At 35.6% G+C, this 20,537-nt stretch overlaps 1 protein-coding gene across 2 annotated transcripts; it reads left to right on the top strand.

Moving 5' to 3' along the window:
• Positions 1-245: 245 nt before the first annotated feature.
• Positions 246-15,362, top strand: alkbh3 (alkB homolog 3, alpha-ketoglutarate dependent dioxygenase). Of its 2 annotated transcripts, none has more exons than XM_048159059.1 (10): positions 246-397; positions 786-874; positions 3,082-3,149; positions 3,240-3,274; positions 3,373-3,420; positions 3,529-3,635; positions 10,273-10,361; positions 10,471-10,680; positions 12,332-12,430; positions 14,854-15,362. In XM_048159059.1, the coding sequence occupies exons 2-10, from the start codon at positions 799-801 to the stop codon at positions 14,956-14,958; spliced, it is 837 nt and encodes a 278-aa protein (XP_048015016.1). In that variant the 5' UTR covers positions 246-397; positions 786-798; the 3' UTR covers positions 14,959-15,362. The 2 variants fall into 2 exon arrangements, with proteins under 2 accessions (XP_048015016.1, XP_048015018.1); XM_048159061.1 differs by having other exon boundaries at positions 284-393.
• The last annotated feature ends 5,175 nt before the right edge of the window (positions 15,363-20,537 follow it).

Raw genomic sequence — 20,537 nt, 5'->3', positions numbered from 1 at the left:
GGTTAAAAGTTAGTTGTATGTTTAAAAAATGAGCAAATAATTTCCTAATGTAAGTATACTCTTTTTTTTGTTTGTTTGTTTTTTCAGTGTCATTCTGTAGACTTAAATATTTCCTACATAAGTTTTAGATGTAATATTACAAAACAGAGTCTAGTAGACTATCTATAGCAAACGTATTGCATCTTAAATATGCAATATTATATTTTTATAATACACATATTTGTTGTTGCATATTTTTCAAATAGCAATGTTCTTACATTTGACGGGGTAGGAACGATCATCTCAAAATCGGTCATTGTAGTAACCCGGACACGTTTCGATGAACACCTGAACTGATTGTATACACAAATGTTCAACGCTTTGAAGAACGAGCTAAATTGACGCGAAACGAATGTGTGTAAGTATTATTGAAGTTGCTAATGTTTGGGACAAAGCTATCATGTCATTAAAACACTGATTATAAACATGTCTCAGTCTAGGAAGTCTGCAAATCTAAGTATACTAGATGTTATCAGTCTGTTACATCAAACATACTTAAGCATTTTATAATATGGCTCTCTATATGCTCATCTTACTTTTGAAATGATTGGGTTTAAAAACTGACCCACAACCACATTCAAGAATGAAATAGGAGTGCTATCCTAGGTATTACTAAATATAGTTATTTACTAAAATGACCTGAAGATGGCAGCACAATCCTTCTGTAGGTATTTGTGAAACTGGGAGAAAATGTCCTTCTAAGGTAGTTACTAAAGCCCACGGACGTCATGTGTTTTGTCTTGTAGATTTGAGCTTTTGATGAGTGATAAAAGGCAGCGAGCGAGGGTCCAGGGCTCCTGGGCCAAACCTCTTCACAAACCACAACAGCCAACTGGTATGACAACTCTCCAAACATGTACCTATTATAATACACCTGGAGCAAAATATCTCTCTTATGCTAAAGATATCAGAATGCTTTTTTAATGACATTAAATTAAATTTACATAATATCATATGTTTAGTATTCTACAGTCTTGGGGAAAAAAGTGATTTCCAACCCTGAAAAAGTCATAGAAATCGATAAAATCTTGAAAAAAGTCAATGAAAAGTGATTAAATAAATCATTTTTATTGGTATGGTTTTTACTGTAAATGGTTAAACCTTATGCAATTTGAAAAGTTGTCATGGAAATTAATAATATCTTAAAGTCATTGAAACGTTATTAAACAAGTGATTTTTTTTGTATTTAAAGGTGCCCTAGAATTAAAAATTGAATTTATCTTGGCATAGTTAAATAACAAGAGTTCAGTACATGGAAATGACATACAGTGAGTCTCAAACACCATTGTTTCCTCCTTCTTATATAAATCTCATTTGTTTAAAAGACCCCCGAAGAACAGGCGAATCTCAACATAACACCGACTGTTAGGTAACAGTCGGGATCATTAATATGTACGCCCCCAATATTTGCATATGCCAGCCCATGTTCAAGGCATTACACAAGGGCAGCCAGTATTAACGTCTGGATCTGTGCACAGCTGAATCATCAGACTAGGTAAGCAAGCAAGGACAACAGCGAAAAATGGCAGATGGAGCAATAATAACTGACATGATCCATGATATCATGATATTTTTAGTGATATTTGTAAATTGTCTTTCTAAATGTTTCGTTAGCATGTTGCTAATGTACTGTCAAATGTGGTTAAAGTTACCATCGTTTATTACTGTATTCACGGAGACAAGAGCCGTCGCTATTTTCATTTTTAAACACTTGCAGTCTGTATAATTCATAAACACAACTTCATTCTTTATAAATCTCTCCAACAGTGTAGCATTAGCCGTTAGCCACGGAGCAAAACCTCAAACTCATTCAGAATCAAATGTAAACATCCAAATAAATACTTACACGATTAGACATGCTGCATGACGAACACCATCTTGAGGGTTATATTAGCTGTGTAAACTTTGTTTATGCTGTTAAAGGCAAGCGCGAGCTCCGGGGGTGGGGAGCAAGAGATTTAAAGGGGCCGCAGCCTGAATCGGTGCATATTTAATGATGTCCCAAAATAGGCAGTTAAAAAAATTAATAAAAAAAATCTATGGGGTATTTTGAGCTGAAACTTCACAGACACATTCAGGGGACACTTTAGACTTATATTACATGTTTTAAAAAGACGTTCTACGGCACCTTTAAATTAAGTGATTATTTTTATTTATTTGATTTTTAATGTAAATGATCAAATTATTTTTTTTAAATCCTTATTCAGTAATAGTGAACGACTCAAAGTTGTGGAAAAGTCATATAAATTAATAAAATAAAATTAAAAAAGTAATGAAAACTTTTTTAAATAAATGAAATCCAGTGATTAAGTAAATGGCTATGACATAACTTATTAAATAAATGATTGTCCAAAATCCTTAAGCAATAATATCAAATGAGTTAAAAAGTAGTGAAAAAGTAATGGAAATTAATAAAAGTCATGGAAACTTTATTAATAAATGATTATCTAGATTAAGTAAATGGTTATTATTTTTAACTTAAATGATTAAATAAATAATTTTCCAAAATCCTTATGCACTTAATGACTTAAGTTATGGCACTTAGGCCCGGTTTCACAGACAGGGCTTAGCCTAAGCCAGGATTAGACCTTTGTTCAATTAGGGCATTTAAGTAGCTTTTATAAACTTACACTAAAAAAAAAACATTACTGGTGTGCATCTTGAGACAAAACAATGCCACTGACATATTTTAAGGTATGCCAGTACAAGTTACTTTCAGTTAAACATGCATTTTAGTCTGGGACTAGCTTAAGTTAAACATTTGATTATATGACTAGAAAAGTCATGGTTCATGGTTCAAATTCATTGTTCAAATGAACCTGGAAGAGAGAGGATGAAATGTATATAAAACTAAATTACGTGGCTATTTTTGTATCAAAAAACATTGACTAACTTTATAAATGGACTTCAAAAGACAAAACAGCCAATATAGGTGTAGTACAGTGTATCAATGTATTGTTTTCTGTTGTCTGTTAATTTTTTTTTTTTTATTTTTTTCTGAATGCTTCTTTAATTTAATATTATTTGTATTTTATGTTTCAGCTCAAGATGCCCAGTCAGGGTCATGGAAATACGGACCACGATCATTTGAGTTTAATCAGCCCGCTGACGTATGAGCCATTCTGTATCTTTTATATGCTGTTTTCTTGGACGTCGCTCACATCTGAGTGTCTCTAATTTGTCCTGTGTCTTTTTGTCAGCCCATCAGAGAGATTCCAGCAGAGAAAGTGATCGAGTGAGTGACTCAGTCCCAGGAACTTTCAAGCAATAAAACCCTGTTAATTGACACACCACATATATATTCACTGTGTTGTTGTTTTTTCTTTTTCTCAGAAACGCTGGGGACTATGAGATTAGTCGGGGACCTACTGGAGTGTCCCGGTAAGAATACTTAGCTTTAAAGTAGCGTAAACTGGCCTAAAAAAAAAAAAATCACCTTCTAAAGAACATTTACTGCATTTAGGTAATGTTTACTGTGTTTCTGCCCAGACTGCGGCTCATACCAGGGTTTCTACAGCAGGAGGAGGCAGACTGGATGTTTAGTAAGCTGCTCGCTGAACTGCCCTGGTCACAAAAGACCAATTATAGGATGATGGGTAAGTTTTATGTTGAAGTACTGTAAAATGGGGAGGGGGAAATTGTTTTAACCTCTGGAGATCATGTCCAAGATTAACCCTGTAAAGCCTGACATATGAAATAATAGTCAGAAAATCAAATTTTTTGAAGTGGAACAGTTTATTGAACCTTAAAAACATCAAAACACCTGCATCAGGCTTTTTTGGCTCAATAGTATGATATAGTGAGAATATGGAGCTCATACTCGAGGAGGAAAAAGCACCTTAATTATATTCAGAGGCCCAAAGTGAGCAAAAACATGCAATTTGGTGCATTTGCTGATATTTATATGGTCAAAAAGAAGAATAAAGCAGAATACTTACATAAAATGCATATTATCTTCCAATAATTTGTCTTTGTTACATTATATTTAAATGCTTAGTTTTGTGGTCAAAGATCTGTAGTTTTTATTGTAGGAGCGAAACATATAATGCAATGCAATACAATGATGATTGAGAGATGAACAAATAAACATTTCTCAAAAGCCTGATGTATTGTATTTGATATACACATTTTAACATGATTTTTCTAAGAAAATGGCGTATGGATAATCAAGTAAACGTAAGTTTGTCTATCAAATATGAGGCTGTGTAGGGCAAAGAGGTGAGTCAAACTCTTTTAAATGTCCAACATAACTGAACATTATGCACTAACACATCTATGCTCTTTACTCAAAAAGGCATAAAATAACACTTAAAGGCACAATATGTAAGATTTTTGGATTAAAATATCCAAAAAACACTAGAACAGTGTTATATATTTTGTTGACTTGTGTACTTACATTATCCCAAATGTTTCCAAGAATGTTTAAATCCAGAGAAATAAGCAATTTTATCCAGGACTCGGGACGTGTCCCTGCGTCGCCTACCACTGATATCATACCCGCGTTGCCCTCGGTTTCCTGTTTTATTTTGTAGAAACCATGGAAACACCAAGACCCTTTAATATTTAATGTGTTTTATTAGACAGATGCGCAACTGTTTGGTTACAGAAAACTAATCATTGATATATAGCTCAACACAGTAAGTCTTATTGTTTAAATCTTGTTTCCTTGATTTACCGCGAGTACCATGTTTTACTATGCCTAATATCGATCTAGTTTACTGCAGTGTGAAACAAGTGTCTCATAGTAGCTGCCGAGTGAATGCACAGAGTAGCACTATAACAACTTTCAACACTCAAATGATTCTAATATGTGACCCAGGACCACAAAACCAGTCATAAGGATTAGGGATGTGTCACGATTTTCGAATATTCGATTAGTTGATTTAATTATAGAATATCGAATAGGTTGTGCGATTATCGTCTTAATAAAATTCCCCATTTGATGCGGTGGTGACTTGTAACCAGAGGGTGGCGCACGCTGCCAATAACGCAACTAAAAGCTAATCAGCTCAGACATTGCCTCACACACACACACACTAGACTTGTGCGGCATAGAACAGACACATTACAATTAATTTTAACATAAGTGCCGTCATTCAGTCTGTTCACAATATGTTATTACGCGTTTTAGGCAGCCTAAAATCATTGTGGCTTGAGATAGCCACAACACCGGTATCATCACTTGCCCACCGCGGCACCGCCACCCACCGTCGTTTTGATTTTTTTATTTTATTTTTATTTTTTTTATAGTAATAAAAATAATTTAGTTAAGTAAGAGAACAGACACTACAATTAAAATGTAAATGTGTCTACTTAATTCAGCGCGAGCCGAACGAGAGTCGCAGCACAAATCAGCAACAGTCAGTCAGATTTCACTTCGCCTCACTCTTGACTGACAAGACGACGGTGGAAGTTTTGGTTTCAAATCGAAATGTAAAAGCGTCCATTTAAGCGGGTTTGTCATTGTACTGCTTTGTTGTTGAGTTTTTTTTATTAAAAATAACAATGAACCCAGCATTCAAGCAATCGCCGCTACCGAATTGGCGCTAATTTGAAAGTGAAAGTAAGACTCACGGCCACACGGGCATTCATAATGGTGCAGAGAGCAAGCGTTTTCAGTCTGCTCCGCACCGTTATGAATGACCGTGAAAAAAATATTGAAAGCGTGAATGGTCTCTCTCCCTCTCTCTTTCTGTTTATGTGTATGTAGCCTATACATGCGTGATGCGTGCATGCGGGGGAGGGTGCGATTTTCGAATAATATTCGAATAATTCCCAGCGATTTTCGAATATTGTTTTTGCTTGAAATGCTCATCCCTTATAAGGATACATTTTTTGAAATTGAGATTTATACATCACCTGAAAGTTGATAAGCTTTCCATTGATGTATGATTTGTTAGGATAGGACAATATTTGGCTGAGATACAGCTATTTGAAAATCTGGAATCTGAGGGTGCAAAAAAATCAAAATATTGAGAAAATCGCCTTTAAAGTTTAAATCGCCACTCACAAAAATACATTTTTTATATATTTACGGAAATAAATTTACAAAATATCTTTATGGAACATGATCTTTACTTAATATCCTAATGATTTTTGGCATCAATTAAAAATTGATAAAAATTGATAATTTTGACCCATACAATAGTTGTATGGGTGTATAGTGCGTCCCAAATGACGCACTATACACTATGCACTTATACACTATGTACTTGTGCACTATGCACTCATCCATGTAGTGCGTGAATTGTATAAGGTTATTTTTAGGGCTGCAATGATTAATCACGATTAATCGTTTGCAAATAAAAGTCTGTGTTTACGTAATTTATATGTGTGTTCTGTGTATAATAATTATGTATATATAAATACACACATTCATGTAATGTATTTAAGAGAAATGTTATATTTATATGTACAATATTTATGTTTATATGTAATATAAAATATATGTAAATATATATATTTATAATACATGCATATATTTCTAAACTTTATACCTGTATGTGTGTGTATTTATATATACATAATTATTATACACAGAACACACACATATATATTACGTAAACACAGACTTTTATTTTGCAAACGATTAATCGCGATTAATTGTTGCAGCCCTAGTTGTTTTGTCATTTAACAATAGAGTCTGATCCTCCCTTCCCCTCCACTACGTAATTAAAGCTGCGACAGTTGAGTGCACGAAGTGTCCAACATTCCACACTTCGTTTTTTCCGTTAATTTAGTACATCATCCGGGTATTTAAAGTGTACTTTTTCTTTTTGGAATTTTCAGTGTGAACGCACTACTCGCACTATTTATACTTAAAAACGTCATAGAATAGTGCATAAGTACGCGAATTGGGACGCACCTAATGTCTTGTTGGCTATTGCTACAAATATACCCGTGCGACTTATGACTGGTTTTGTGGTACAGGGTCACATATGATAAAACAGCGCTGCTTTACCCCACATACGCTTGATCGGAAGAAGCGGAAGCCGCCGTCTGCGGCATAGTAAAAGCTCCACTGCTCTCGAGGCGTGTCGCGCTCGTCTCTTTCAGCGGCTTTCAGCCACACTCTGCTTCATACTACAGTAATGTTAACAAATCTTTAATACATTAGCTCATCCATGAATATGATTTCTGCCCGAGTCCCGTCAGATTCTTTCCACCGACTGTAGACATGAAGATAACACCTCCCATGATTCCTCGAAATCAAGGCGTCATCAAGCTATACCTTTTTTTTTTTTTTGAATAAGCGACCTCTAGAGGTAAAAACTACATAGTGTGCCTTTAATTTCAATATTTGTTCTTTCTATTCAGTTCTATGCAAAGCAAAAAAAAAAAAGATTCATGTAGTTTGAACACAAATTATTTAAGTAAACCTCAAATTTTACATATAAGTGGACTGAACACAATGAAATTATGTTGATACGTGTTAAAATGTTCAGCAATGGTGTTGCTTTAGCTCATTTCAATAAAACAAATTGAAAAGCAGCAAAAATCATTTTTCATTTTGAGCCTTGGTGCTAATGTGGGAAAACGAGTTCGAATCTGACTCAAGACCAAAACAGGAGAATGAAAATAAGCCTGTGCATGTTCTTGCACACATATGATGACATTATGCATCTATCCCACTCAGACGTGTTCACGACGTGAGCTTCCCACAGTGACTCACTCTTTCCAGTCCTTCTTCATCAGTAAATTGGCAGGAATGCCACTGCCTCCAGTTCCCTCGTCTGTTTACCTTCTCCAGGGCCGACATCATTTGAAAAAGCCCCAAATATACCAAATGTTTAAACATTTGCTTTGGACCAGGAGTAGTTCACTGTGACTGATCAAGACTTGTTGTGACGAATATGTTCTGGTTCCGTGAACTTTGGGCCCTTATTTGGTACGCTGAAGATCGACACATCATCATCATAGTCCGTATTTATTTATATAGCGCTTAATATAATACAGACTGTTTCAAAGCAGCTTCACAGTAATAGATAGGAAAATAACAGTGATGATGTTGCAAAATTCATCATTTATAAAAACAAATTCAATTTCAGTTGTAAAGCAGATCTGCAGAAGACAGTTCAATGTTGATTCAGTTCAGTATCAGTTGTCAATGTTAGTTCATCAAATTTGAAACACACTCAATTCAGCTATAAGCAGCTCTACAGAAGACAATAATGTCATTATTCAGCTCAATTTAGTTCAATGTTGATTCAGTTCAGTTATTCAACTCAATTTAATTCAGTGTTGATTCAGTTCAGTTATTCAGCTCAATTTAATTCAATGTTGATTCAGTTCAGTTATTCAGCTCAATCTAATTCAGTGTTGATTCAGTTCAGTTATTCAGCTCAATTTAATTCAGTGTTGATTCAGTTCAGTTATTCAGCTCAATTTAATTCAAAGTTGATTCAGTTCGGTTCAATAATAGTGCCGATGTTGCAGAATTGATCAATTATGAAACAAATTCTATTTTAACTATAAAGCAGCTCTACAGAAGACAATAATGTCATTATTCGGCTCAATTTAGTTTAATGTTGATTCAGTTCGGTTATTCAACTCAGTTCAGTTCAATGTTGATTCAGTTCGGTTCAATAACAATGCCGATGTTGCAGAATTGATCAATTATGAAACAAATTCAATTTCAACTGTTAAGCAGCTCTTCAGAAGACAATAATGTCATTATTCGGCTCAATTTAGTTCAATGTTGATTCAGTTCAGTTATTCAACTCAATTTAGTTCAATGTTGATTCAGTTCAGTTATTCAGCTCAATTTAGTTCAATGTTGATTCAGTTCGGTTCAATAATAGTGCCGATGTTGCAAAATTGATCAATTATGAAACAAATTCAATTTCAACTGTAAAGCAGCTCTTCAGAAGACAATAATGTCTTTATTCGGCTCAATTTAGTTCAGTGTTGATTCAGTTCGGTTATTCAACTCAATTTAGTTCAATGTTGATTCAGTTCAGTTATTCCGCTCAATTTAGTTCAATGTTGATTCAGTTCAGTTATTCAACTCAATGTTGATTCAGTTCGGTTCAATAATAGTGCCGATGTTGCAAAATTGATCAATTATGAAACAAATTCAATTTCAACTGTAAAGCAGCTCTTCAGAAGACAATAATGTCATTATTCGGCTCAATTTAGTTCAATGTTGATTCAGTTCAGTTATTCAACTCAATGTTGATTCAGTTCGGTTCAATAATAGTGCCGATGTTGCAAAATTGATCAATTATGAAACAAATTCAATTTCAACTGTAAAGCAGCTCTTCAGAAGACAATAATGTCATTATTCCGCTCAATTTAGTTCAATGTTGATTCAGTTCAGTTATTCAACTCAATGTTGATTCAGTTCGATTCAATAATAGTGCCAATGTTGCAAAATGTATCAATTAAGAAAAATTTAATTTTAACTGTAAAGCAGCTCTTCAGAAGACAATAATGTCATTATTCAGCTCAATTTAGTTCAATGTTGATTCAGTTCGGTTATTCAGCTCAATTTAGTCCAATGTTGATTCAGTTCGGTTCAGTAACAATGCCGATGTTGCAAAATTAATCAATTATGAAACAAATTCAATTTCAACTGTTAAGCAGCTCTTCAGAAGACAATAATGTCATTTTTCAGCTCAATTTAGTTCAATGTTGATTCAGTTCGGTTATTCAGCTCAGTTCAGTTCAATGTTGATTCAGTTCGGTTATTCAGCACAATTTAGTCCAATGTTGATTCAGTTCGGTTCAGTAACAATGCCGATGTTGCAAAATTGATCAATTATGAAACGCATTCAATTTCAACTGTAAAGTAGCTCTTCAGAAGACAATAATGTCATTATTCAGCTTAGTTCAGTTCAATGTTGATTCAGTTCAAATCAATAACTTTGCAGTTCATTAAATGCATTCAATTCAGCTATAAGAAGCTCTACAGAAGGTGATAGTGTCATTATTCAGCTCAATTCAGTTCAATTCATTAACTGTAACAGCAACAGCTAGTAACAGCTATAAGCAGCTCTGCAGAAGGCGTTAGTGTCATTATTCAGCTCAGTTCAGTTCAATTCAGTTCAAGTTCATTATCTAGCTCAATTCAGTTCAGGTTGTGTTCTCATTCGATAGTGTCAGTGCAGTTAAATCATTAACATTAACTAAATATTACTGAATTTGAATTGTCTTTAAAACCCCAGATGTTAAGCAGTATTGAAAGTACAAATAGCTGAACATACTTCATATTCAATGTGTTTTGCATTTCAGGTGATGCCTATGAGGAGCCCAGACTCACTTGTTGGTATGGAGAGCTGCCGTATACATATTCACGCTCCACTATGGAGGCCAATGCTCAGGTATATTGTACGATCTCATGTTTTTACATTAGCAAGTGAGCAGACAAAAATGACGTCTATTAGTGTGTAAATTAAAACATCTTTTTTCCATATTTCTCTCTTATTATAGTGGCACCCAGTTCTTACCACTCTGCGTCTGGCTGTTGAGCAGAAGAGCGGCCACACGTTTAACTCATTGCTGTGTAACCTGTACCGGGACGGTAAAGACAGTATTGGCTGGCACAGTGACAGCGAGCCTTCATTGGGACCCCAGCCCACCATCGCCTCTCTGAGTCTGGGTGACATGAGAGTGTTCAGTCTCCGAAAGCAGCCACTCCCTGTAAGTCTGTAAAACAGTTGCTCACAGTCATACTAGGGCTCAAATGACGAATTGTGGTGTTTACAATAAGGATGCACAATTCATTAGGGCAGCATGATTAATCATAATAAAACCAAAATCATGATATGGCTGGCAGCTGTTGTCGACAAAGCAGCTTTATGGTTCCCTGCTGTTTTCTGCTAGACAAAATCTTGATGGTTTAAGTATGTACTGAAAAAATTAAATAATAAAAAAATAATTTACTTTTAAAAATAATAACTTAGTAATATAATTAACATAAATATAATTACTCATAATTTCTTACATTTTGTTTATTTTACAGTGAAATATTACAGTATTTTTATTTAGTTATAATACTACTACTACTAATAATTATTATTATTATCTTAATTTTTTTTTACAGTGGAATATTGTTGTAGTAATTTCTAATTTAGTTTGTTTAGTAATAATAATATTCTAACGTTCCCCTGATGTTATTCTAACGTTCCCCTAACGTTATTTTAACATCCTTATAATGTTATTCTAATGTTCCCCTAATGTTATTTTAATGTCCCTATAACATTATTCTAACATTCCCCTAACGTTATTTTAACTTTCCCATAATGTTATTCTTATGTTCCCCTAACGTTATTTTAACGTCCCTATAACATTATTCTAACATTCCCCTGACGTTATTTTAACGTCCTTATAACGTTATTCTAATGTTCCCCTAATGTTATTTCAACGTCCCTATAACGTTATTCTAACCTTCCCCTGGCGTTATTTTAACGTCCTTATAACGTTATTCTAATGTTCCCCTAATGTTATTTCAACGTCCCTATAACGTTATTCTAATGTTCCCCTGACATTATTTTAACGTTCCTATAACGTTATTCTAAAGTTCCCCTAACGTTATTTTAATGTCCCTATAACATTATTCTAACGTTCCCCTAATGTTATTTTAACGTTCCTATAATGTTATTCTAACGTTCCCCTGATGTTATTTTAACGTCCCTATAACATTATTCTAACATTCCCCTAATGTTATTTTAACTTTCCCATAATGTTATTCTAACGTTCCCCTGATGTTATTCTAACGTTCCCCTGACGTTATTTTAATGTTCCTATAACGTTATTCTAACGTTCCTATAACGTTATTCTAACGTTCCCCTAACGTTATTTTAAAGTCCCTATAACATTATTCTAACATTCCCCTAACGTTATTTTAATATCCTTATAACGTTATTCTAATGTTTCCCTGTTATTTTAATGTCCCTATAACATTATTCTAAAGCTTCCTTGACATAATTCTAACGTTCCTATAACGTTATTCTAACGTTCCCCATTAATTTTGATTTCTGGATGAACTATCCCTTTAATGCTTTTATCAGAATCCTGATTCCATTGTTAGTGAAAGTTTTAGGTTAATTTAGTAATTTTCTCCTTTTTAGCTCTTAGAATGAATCAGACTCTGTTTGCTTCTGACGTCTGTGTACCCTGATTATGTTTCCATTATGCGTCTCATTTTTGGTTTGAAGGGGAAAATGTTTGTAAAACATTATTTGAGCTTGTTTTCCAACAGGTGGCTAAATGTTGTGTCTGCTTCAGCTTATTTAAAGAATGGATGTTAGTTGAATTTGAGGTCACGGTAGATTTGGTGTATGTGTTTCAGGAGGACAAAGGAGACTACAGCTATGTGGAGCGCATACGCATCCCGCTGACCCACGGGACCCTCCTGCTCATGGAAGGCTGTACGCAGGAGGACTGGCAGGTACGTCACATTTATCTGCTCTGAAGAAATCATCTGATTTTGATAATCATGACAGAATCAGTAAACCAGAAATCGAAACATTGTTTACTTGTTGCACCACAAGCTCAGACGGCAGCAAAAAAACACTTAGATGTAACTGGTATTTTAGATAGTGTGAAGGGATTGTGTCTTTGGCGAGATCGATATTTCAATGTGTTTATCAGTAAATCAAGTCATCCTCCTGGAAATCATTTGAGTCGATTTGCAAGAACTTTTACAAAGAGTTTATTTAAGATTTAATGTGACTCTAAGAACTGGCAGGAGCATTTGTTTAGTCTAATATAAGCGGTGAAGCTGCCAGTTAATAACAGTCTTCTAAACAATGCTGATAAGCCAGACTGTGAAGAAAGGCTGAAAATGGCCAAATCAAAGGGTTAGTGTTCTTTTGTTTTGGCTCTACGGTACATTCTAGAAAACTGATGACACGTGATTGGGATGATCTGGAACGGTCACTCGGTTTGCTGTCGAGAGTCTGTTAAGTGCAGACGCTGCTGTAATAGTGTGAAGGGGGAAAGTGACCGTGTTTCTTCACAGCATACTGAAGCGGGCAGTGTTTCCAAGAAAGACTTTGCAAAACAGTGCACATAAAATACTACAGACACTGGAGGAGAATTCACAAAACATGCATTATTTCAGAGCAGAAACCTACCCACTCGCAATCTAGATGACCGGGAGCTAAATGCTCTAAAATAGCAATGCAATGTAAATTAAATCATTATAGTCACTCTTTTTAGTGCAAACATGCTTCAATTAAATGTAAATTACACTTTTCATGATATTTATAATATTATGATAATGTGATGACGACTAAAGCCGGGTGCACACTGTGTGATTTATAATAGTCCATTACAATTGTTGCTTGTAAACGAGCATGATCCTCATGTGGGATCTCAGATGTCATTTATGTCGGATTGTACAACAGTCAATACGCATTAAAAACAGACGCGCACGAAGTTTTCCATCATCAACCCACACATGTTCGGTGACTGTGAGCTGCATTTCATGGGACTGAAGCGTTAATTTTGATAACGGTTTGTCTTGAAAAACAAGTGAATTTGTCGGTCGTCGTAATAGAAGTGAGACTGCAGGACTGTGCGGCAAATCTACTGACACTGCCTGAATTTCATCGGAGGAAAAAGTTTATTGCAACTGTCATTAATCGGCTGTCGGTGAACATGTCCAGACTACAGATTTTAGCCTAGGATCAGAGGAATCTTTTAGGATTTTCAAAATTTGTCTCAGACGACCAAATCGTGGCCAAAATCGCACGGTGTGCGCCTGGATTTATGAACTTTATTCACAAAACTAACTACTTGCCGGATGCAAAAAAAAAATAAAATGAATAATCATAATAATAAAATAAAATAAAAAAACGGATTTATTTATAAAATAATAAAAAAAGTATAAATTACAATTTTAATTTAGTTTGATTTTTAATTTTTTTTCATTTCATTTAACAGGATTGCTTTATGTTTTTGTAAAAAAATAATTTCCCCACTTTTTTGTAGTTTTATTTAACAGTTTATTTTACAATTTTCTCATTTCATTTAAAAGGATTGCTTTGTTTTTGTAAAAAAAAATAATTTACCCACTTTTTCTTGTACATTTTCTATTGATCATTACAGCAGTTAATCATCAAATGACGGTCAAATAAAGAAACAAAATGTAGTATAACCAGTCATATATCCATACCCACAGATGAGATGTAGATAAGTGCACTTTGTGCATTAAAAAAATTAATGATCTTTGTGTGCTTTTTTTTTTTTTTTGCCTTTTAATGTAAAAACCTGCTTGAAGTTATTTTTGTCCTGTTTAAGAGTTGTTTTTGGATTCCGACTCCACGGCAAACTGCAGGCCTTTGGTGAGGCACAAAGAATAGAGAAAGGTCAAAAACATTTTATGGCGACATCTAAAAACTGTTTAAGAAAGGTCACTCACGGATTGTGCCAAAAAGCTTGCAGAGGATCTTATTAGGTTGACATAACTCTCATTGACCTGTCAAAATAAAGCTAACTAAACTCACATGTATGGCTGTTTCCCTTTAAAATGCACACAAAATATTTATAGGCTTTGAAAGCTGTTACATAACTGTCAAAGGGACGTTCTGCGTCAAAACTATTACTGTGGGCACCAAATCAACATTGTATCTGTGTATGTAAACATACTGCTTTTGCTTAGTCAAGCTTTATTCTTCATCATCTGTCTGTCCAAATATACACGACACAATGTGTAATCGTGTATTTGAATTATTAAATACACATCATGCATCAGTGCTGTCTTTCGAGGCGAACGCCAAGGCAGATTAACCTTCTTTAAGTTGGTTCGGTTGCCACATTGCCTTGTTGTGAGTGCAGTTTTAACATTATTAATGTTCTTTTGAATAGCATCAGGTGGCAAAGGAGTACCATGACCGTGGGCCTCGGATAAATCTCACTTTCCGCACCATATACCCAGAGCCAGAGCGTCCCAGGTGGAGATCTGTGAGATGATCGCTGAGAGAAGAATCAGCAGGTTTGGAGCGATCTGAAGAGGTCTGTCTCATTCACAGACTATACTGTTAAACATCCTTTCTGTTCAATTTAGGTTCACTTTCAGTCAAAGACCTGAACAATGATAAACTTGACTGGCATTAATGTATTTTTGTTTACATAAATGATTATTTTCTCACAGCTATTGTCCACAAAATAGCTTTTGTTCCTAGAAGGAATTACAGGTTTATTACTCGTTTATGACGTTTGTTTGGAGAATATACGTCAAATAAATGGTGCCGAGTGGCCTATATTTCAGTTACAGCCCCCCAAAGGCTCTTTTTATAGGTAAATTGCTGTTTAAATATTGCATGTTCTGCAATTTTTCATTTATAGCTTGTGGTGAATAAACTTGAATTACAACATTTGTTCAGTGTCATTATGGGGTTGGTTTCACTGCCTTTCAAAGGTTTGGGGTCGGTAAGATTTTTTTAATGCTTTAAAAGAAGTCTCTTCTGCTGTGTTTCACACACGTGTTGTTTTCACAATTCCATAATTAAAATTACACATGGGTGATGTAAAACATTTTATTATCGAGGTAACAAAAAACTCGCCTTTTCAACAAACACAGGAGGTGTCCTCCTCTTCTCAATATTGTTGAGTCACGGTCGAGTCCTTGTGTGGTTGGTTGAGCTGAATAATTGTCTCTGTGTCCACATGCTTTACCACCAACCTTGAGAGATGAAGACCATGTTAACTTGGTGACAGCTGATCAATCACTAGCAATGCTATCAAAGAAAACATTAATATTACATAACATGCAGTTTAAAACTTTTCCTGAGTCTGTTTTTAAGTTGTTGCATATTCATTCCCTGTTCAAGGCACAAGGAGTCAGATATGGGGCTGTTATGTCACTGTTTTAAAGAAAATATCCCTAAATATGGGAACACCGTCAAACGAAAGCAGCCACACAATGGCAAAGATTATCCAGAGAACTGCAAAATGTTTAGAAACTGCAAACCGTAAATCTCTGGCTCTTGCTTGTGACTTCCAGTGATTTGTCGGAGCTCTTTAAATTGAGTTACTTGGTGTTCTTTTCTTCTCTGCTGGCAATGCAATGCCTTTCAGAGCTTCCCCATAAAGACTGACCTGCACATGGAAATGGTGCTTCTGTTCTGGAATGCAGGGACCCTCGCTGTGTAATGGGATCACTGGCCATTATTTTTTCCACCACAATAAACTTTGTTATAAGTTTCATTCCCGGAGTGTGCAGGGAGATCTGTTGGGTTAGAGTACGTAGTGTGTGCAACAACTCTTCTCTGCTTTTACTGAGAAAAATATCTTGTTCTCACAGTTAAAGGGACAGTTCAACTAAAAGTTTTCGGCCCCTCATTTGAAAGTCCATTCCACCAGAACTTCATAGTCTTTACAAAAAGTTTATAAAAACATTAAAAAGAAATCAATAGGATTTGAGCAGTTAAATCCAAGTCTTCTTCATATGATGAACAGATTTAATTTAGGCTTTTATTGACATAAAAATTCAAAACACATCTGTAGAGTTCATTAAATATTGTAAACAGAAGCTCAGAAGTGCTTGCTTGTTCTGCAAGAACCAATGAGTTTTGTTCTCGTATTTCACACGAACACCTTTGAGTTTCTGCAAGAACCAATGAGTTTTGTTCTCGTATTTCACACGAACACCTTTGAGTTTCGCAAGAACCAATGAGTTTTGTTCTTGTTTAGCACAAACACTTTGAGTTTCTGCAAGAACCAATGAGTTTTGTTCTTGTGTGTCGCTCAAACACTTTGAGTTTCTGCAAGAACCAATGAGTTTTGTTCTTGTGTCGCAGAAACATTTTGAGTTTCTGCAAAAACCAATGAGTTTTGTTCTTGTGTCGCACAAACACTTTGAGTTTCTGCAAGAACCAATGAGTTTTGTTCTTGTGTGTCGCACAAACACTTTGAGTTTCTGCAAGAACCAGTGAGTTTTGTTCTTGTGTGTCGCACAAACACTTTGAGTTTCTGCAAGAACCAATGAGTTTTGTTCTTGTGTCGCAGAAACATTTTGAGTTTCTGCAAAAACCAATGAGTTTTGTTCTTGTGTCGCACAAACACTTTGAGTTTCTGCAAAAACCAATGAGTTTTGTTCTTGTGTCGCACAAACACTTTGAGTTTCTGCAAGAACCAATGAGTTTTGTTCTTGTGTGTCGCACAAACACTTTGAGTTTCTCCAAGAACCAATGAGTTTTGTTCTTGTGTGTCGCACAAACACTTTGAGTTTCTGCAAGAACCAGTGAGTTTTGTTCTTGTGTGTCGCACAAACACTTTGAGTTTCTGCAAGAACCAATGAGTTTTGTTCTTGTGTGTCGCACAAACACTTTGAGTTTCTGCAAGAACCAATGAGTTTTGTTCTTGTGTCGCAGAAACATTTTGAGTTTCTGCAAAAACCAATGAGTTTTGTTCTTGTGTGTCGCACAAACACTTTGAGTTTCTGCAAGAACCAATGAGTTTTGTTCTTGTGTGTCGCACAAACACTTTGAGTTTCTCCAAGAACCAATGAGTTTTGTTCTTGTGTGTCGCACAAACACTTTGAGTTTCTGCAAAAACCAATGAGTTTTGTTCTTGTGTGTCGCACAAACATTTTGAGTTTCTCCAAGAACCAATGAGTTTTGTTCTTGTGTGTCGCACAAACACTTTGAGTTTCTGCAAGAACCAATGAGTTTTGTTCTTGTGTCGCAGAAACATTTTGAGTTTCTGCAAAAACCAATGAGTTTTGTTCTTGTGTGTCGCACAAACATTTTGAGTTTCTCCAAGAACCAATGAGTTTTGTTCTTGTGTCGCAGAAACATTTTGAGTTTCTGCAAAAACCAATGAGTTTTGTTCTTGTGTCGCACAAACACTTTGAGTTTCTGCAAGAACCAATGAGTTTTGTTCTTGTGTGTCGCACAAACACTTTGAGTTTCTGCAAGAACCAGTGAGTTTTGTTCTTGTGTGTCGCACAAACACTTTGAGTTTCTGCAAGAACCAATGAGTTTTGTTCTTGTGTCGCAGAAACATTTTGAGTTTCTGCAAAAACCAATGAGTTTTGTTCTTGTGTGTCGCACAAACACTTTGAGTTTCTGCAAAAACCAATGAGTTTTGTTCTTGTGTGTCGCACAAACATTTTGAGTTTCTCCAAGAACCAATGAGTTTTGTTCTTGTGTGTCGCACAAACACTTTGAGTTTCTGCAAGAACCAATGAGTTTTGTTCTTGTGTCGCAGAAACATTTTGAGTTTCTGCAAAAACCAATGAGTTTTGTTCTTGTGTGTCGCACAAACATTTTGAGTTTCTCCAAGAACCAATGAGTTTTGTTCTTGTGTCGCAGAAACATTTTGAGTTTCTGCAAAAACCAATGAGTTTTGTTCTTGTGTCGCACAAACACTTTGAGTTTCTGCAAGAACCAATGAGTTTTGTTCTTGTGTGTCGCACAAACACTTTGAGTTTCTGCAAGAACCAGTGAGTTTTGTTCTTGTGTGTCGCACAAACACTTTGAGTTTCTGCAAGAACCAATGAGTTTTGTTCTTGTGTCGCAGAAACATTTTGAGTTTCTGCAAAAACCAATGAGTTTTGTTCTTGTGTCGCACAAACACTTTGAGTTTCTGCAAAAACCAATGAGTTTTGTTCTTGTGTCGCACAAACACTTTGAGTTTCTGCAAGAACCAATGAGTTTTGTTCTTGTGTGTCGCACAAACACTTTGAGTTTCTCCAAGAACCAATGAGTTTTGTTCTTGTGTGTCGCACAAACACTTTGAGTTTCTGCAAGAACCAGTGAGTTTTGTTCTTGTGTGTCGCACAAACACTTTGAGTTTCTGCAAGAACCAATGAGTTTTGTTCTTGTGTGTCGCACAAACACTTTGAGTTTCTGCAAGAACCAATGAGTTTTGTTCTTGTGTCGCAGAAACATTTGAGTTTCTGCAAAAACCAATGAGTTTTGTTCTTGTGTGTCGCACAAACACTTTGAGTTTCTGCAAGAACCAATGAGTTTTGTTCTTGTGTGTCGCACAAACACTTTGAGTTTCTCCAAGAACCAATGAGTTTTGTTCTTGTGTGTCGCACAAACACTTTGAGTTTCTGCAAAAACCAATGAGTTTTGTTCTTGTGTGTCGCACAAACATTTTGAGTTTCTGCAAGAACCAATGAGTTTTGTTCTTGTGTGTCGCACAAACACTTTGAGTTTCTGCAAGAACCAATGAGTTTTGTTCTTGTGTGTCGCACAAACATTTTGAGTTTCTGCAAGAACTAATGAGTTTTGTTCTTGTGTCGCAGAAACATTTTGAGTTTCTGCAAAAACCAATGAGTTTTGTTCTTGTGTGTCGCACAAACACTTTGAGTTTCTGCAAGAACCAGTGAGTTTTGTTCTTGTGTGTCGCACAAACACTTTGAGTTTCTGCAAGAACCAATGAGTTTTGTTCTTGTGTCGCACAAACACTTTGAGTTTCTGCAAGAACCAATGAGTTTTGTTCTTGTGTCGCACAAACACTTTGAGTTTCTGCAAGAACCAATGAGTTTTGTTCTTGTGTGTCGCACAAACATTTGAGTTTCTGCAAGAACTAATGAGTTTTGTTCTTGTGTCGCAGAAACATTTTGAGTTTCTGCAAAAACCAATGAGTTTTGTTCTTGTGTGTCGCACAAACACTTTGAGTTTCTGCAAGAACCAGTGAGTTTTGTTCTTGTGTGTCGCACAAACACTTTGAGTTTCTGCAAGAACCAATGAGTTTTGTTCTTGTGTGTCGCACAAACACTTTGAGTTTCTGCAAGAACCAATGAGTTTTGTTCTTGTGTCGCACAAACACTTTGAGTTTCTGCAAGAACCAATGAGTTTTGTTCTTGTGTCACACAAACACTTTGAGTTTCTGCAAGAACCAATGAGTTTTGTTCTTGTGTCACACAAACACTTTGAGTTTCTGCAAGAACCAATGAGTTTTGTTCTTGTGTCACACAAACACTTTGAGTTTCTGCAAGAACCAATGAGTTTTGTTCTTGTGTCACACAAACACTTTGAGTTTCTGCAAGAACCAATGAGTTTTGTTCTTGTGTCACACAAACACTTTGAGTTTCTGCAAGAACCAATGAGTTTTGTTCTTGTGTGTTGCACAAACACTTTGAGTTTCTGCAAGAACCAGTGAGTTTTGTTCTTGTGTCGCAGAAACATTTTGAGTTTCTGCAAAAACCAATGAGTTTTGTTCTTGTGTGTCGCACAAACACTTTGAGTTTCTGCAAGAACCAATGAGTTTTGTTCTTGTGTCGCAGAAACATTTTGAGTTTCTGCAAAAACCAATGAGTTTTGTTCTTGTGTGTCGCACAAACACTTTGAGTTTCTCCAAAAACCAATGAGTTTTGTTCTTGTGTGTCACACAAACACTTTGAGTTTCTGCAAAAACCAATGAGTTTTGTTCTTGTGTCGCAGAAACATTTTGAGTTTCTGCAAAAACCAATGAGTTTTGTTCTTGTGTGTCGCACAAACACTTTGAGTTTCTGCAAGAACCAATGAGTTTTGTTCTTGTGTGTCGCACAAACATTTTGAGTTTCTGCAAGAACCAATGAGTTTTGTTCTTGTGTG

This window comes from Megalobrama amblycephala, linkage group LG15 (genome assembly GCF_018812025.1).
Source record: "Megalobrama amblycephala isolate DHTTF-2021 linkage group LG15, ASM1881202v1, whole genome shotgun sequence".
Classification (NCBI taxonomy): domain Eukaryota; kingdom Metazoa; phylum Chordata; class Actinopteri; order Cypriniformes; family Xenocyprididae; genus Megalobrama; species Megalobrama amblycephala.
Note: the sequence above shows the minus strand (reverse complement) of the source record. Positions and strands in the feature narration are given on the sequence as shown.

Bases quoted from the DNA above. Each gene is read 5' to 3' on its own strand.
- alkbh3 (XM_048159059.1), top strand. From the start codon at position 799: ATGAGTGATAAAAGGCAGCGAGCGAGGGTCCAGGGCTCCTGGGCCAAA. The intron at 3,636-10,272 runs GTAAGTTTTATG...TTTGCATTTCAG, and splicing joins GACCAATTATAGGATGATGG to GTGATGCCTATGAGGAGCCC. The intron at 10,681-12,331 runs GTAAGTCTGTAA...TATGTGTTTCAG, and splicing joins TCCGAAAGCAGCCACTCCCT to GAGGACAAAGGAGACTACAG.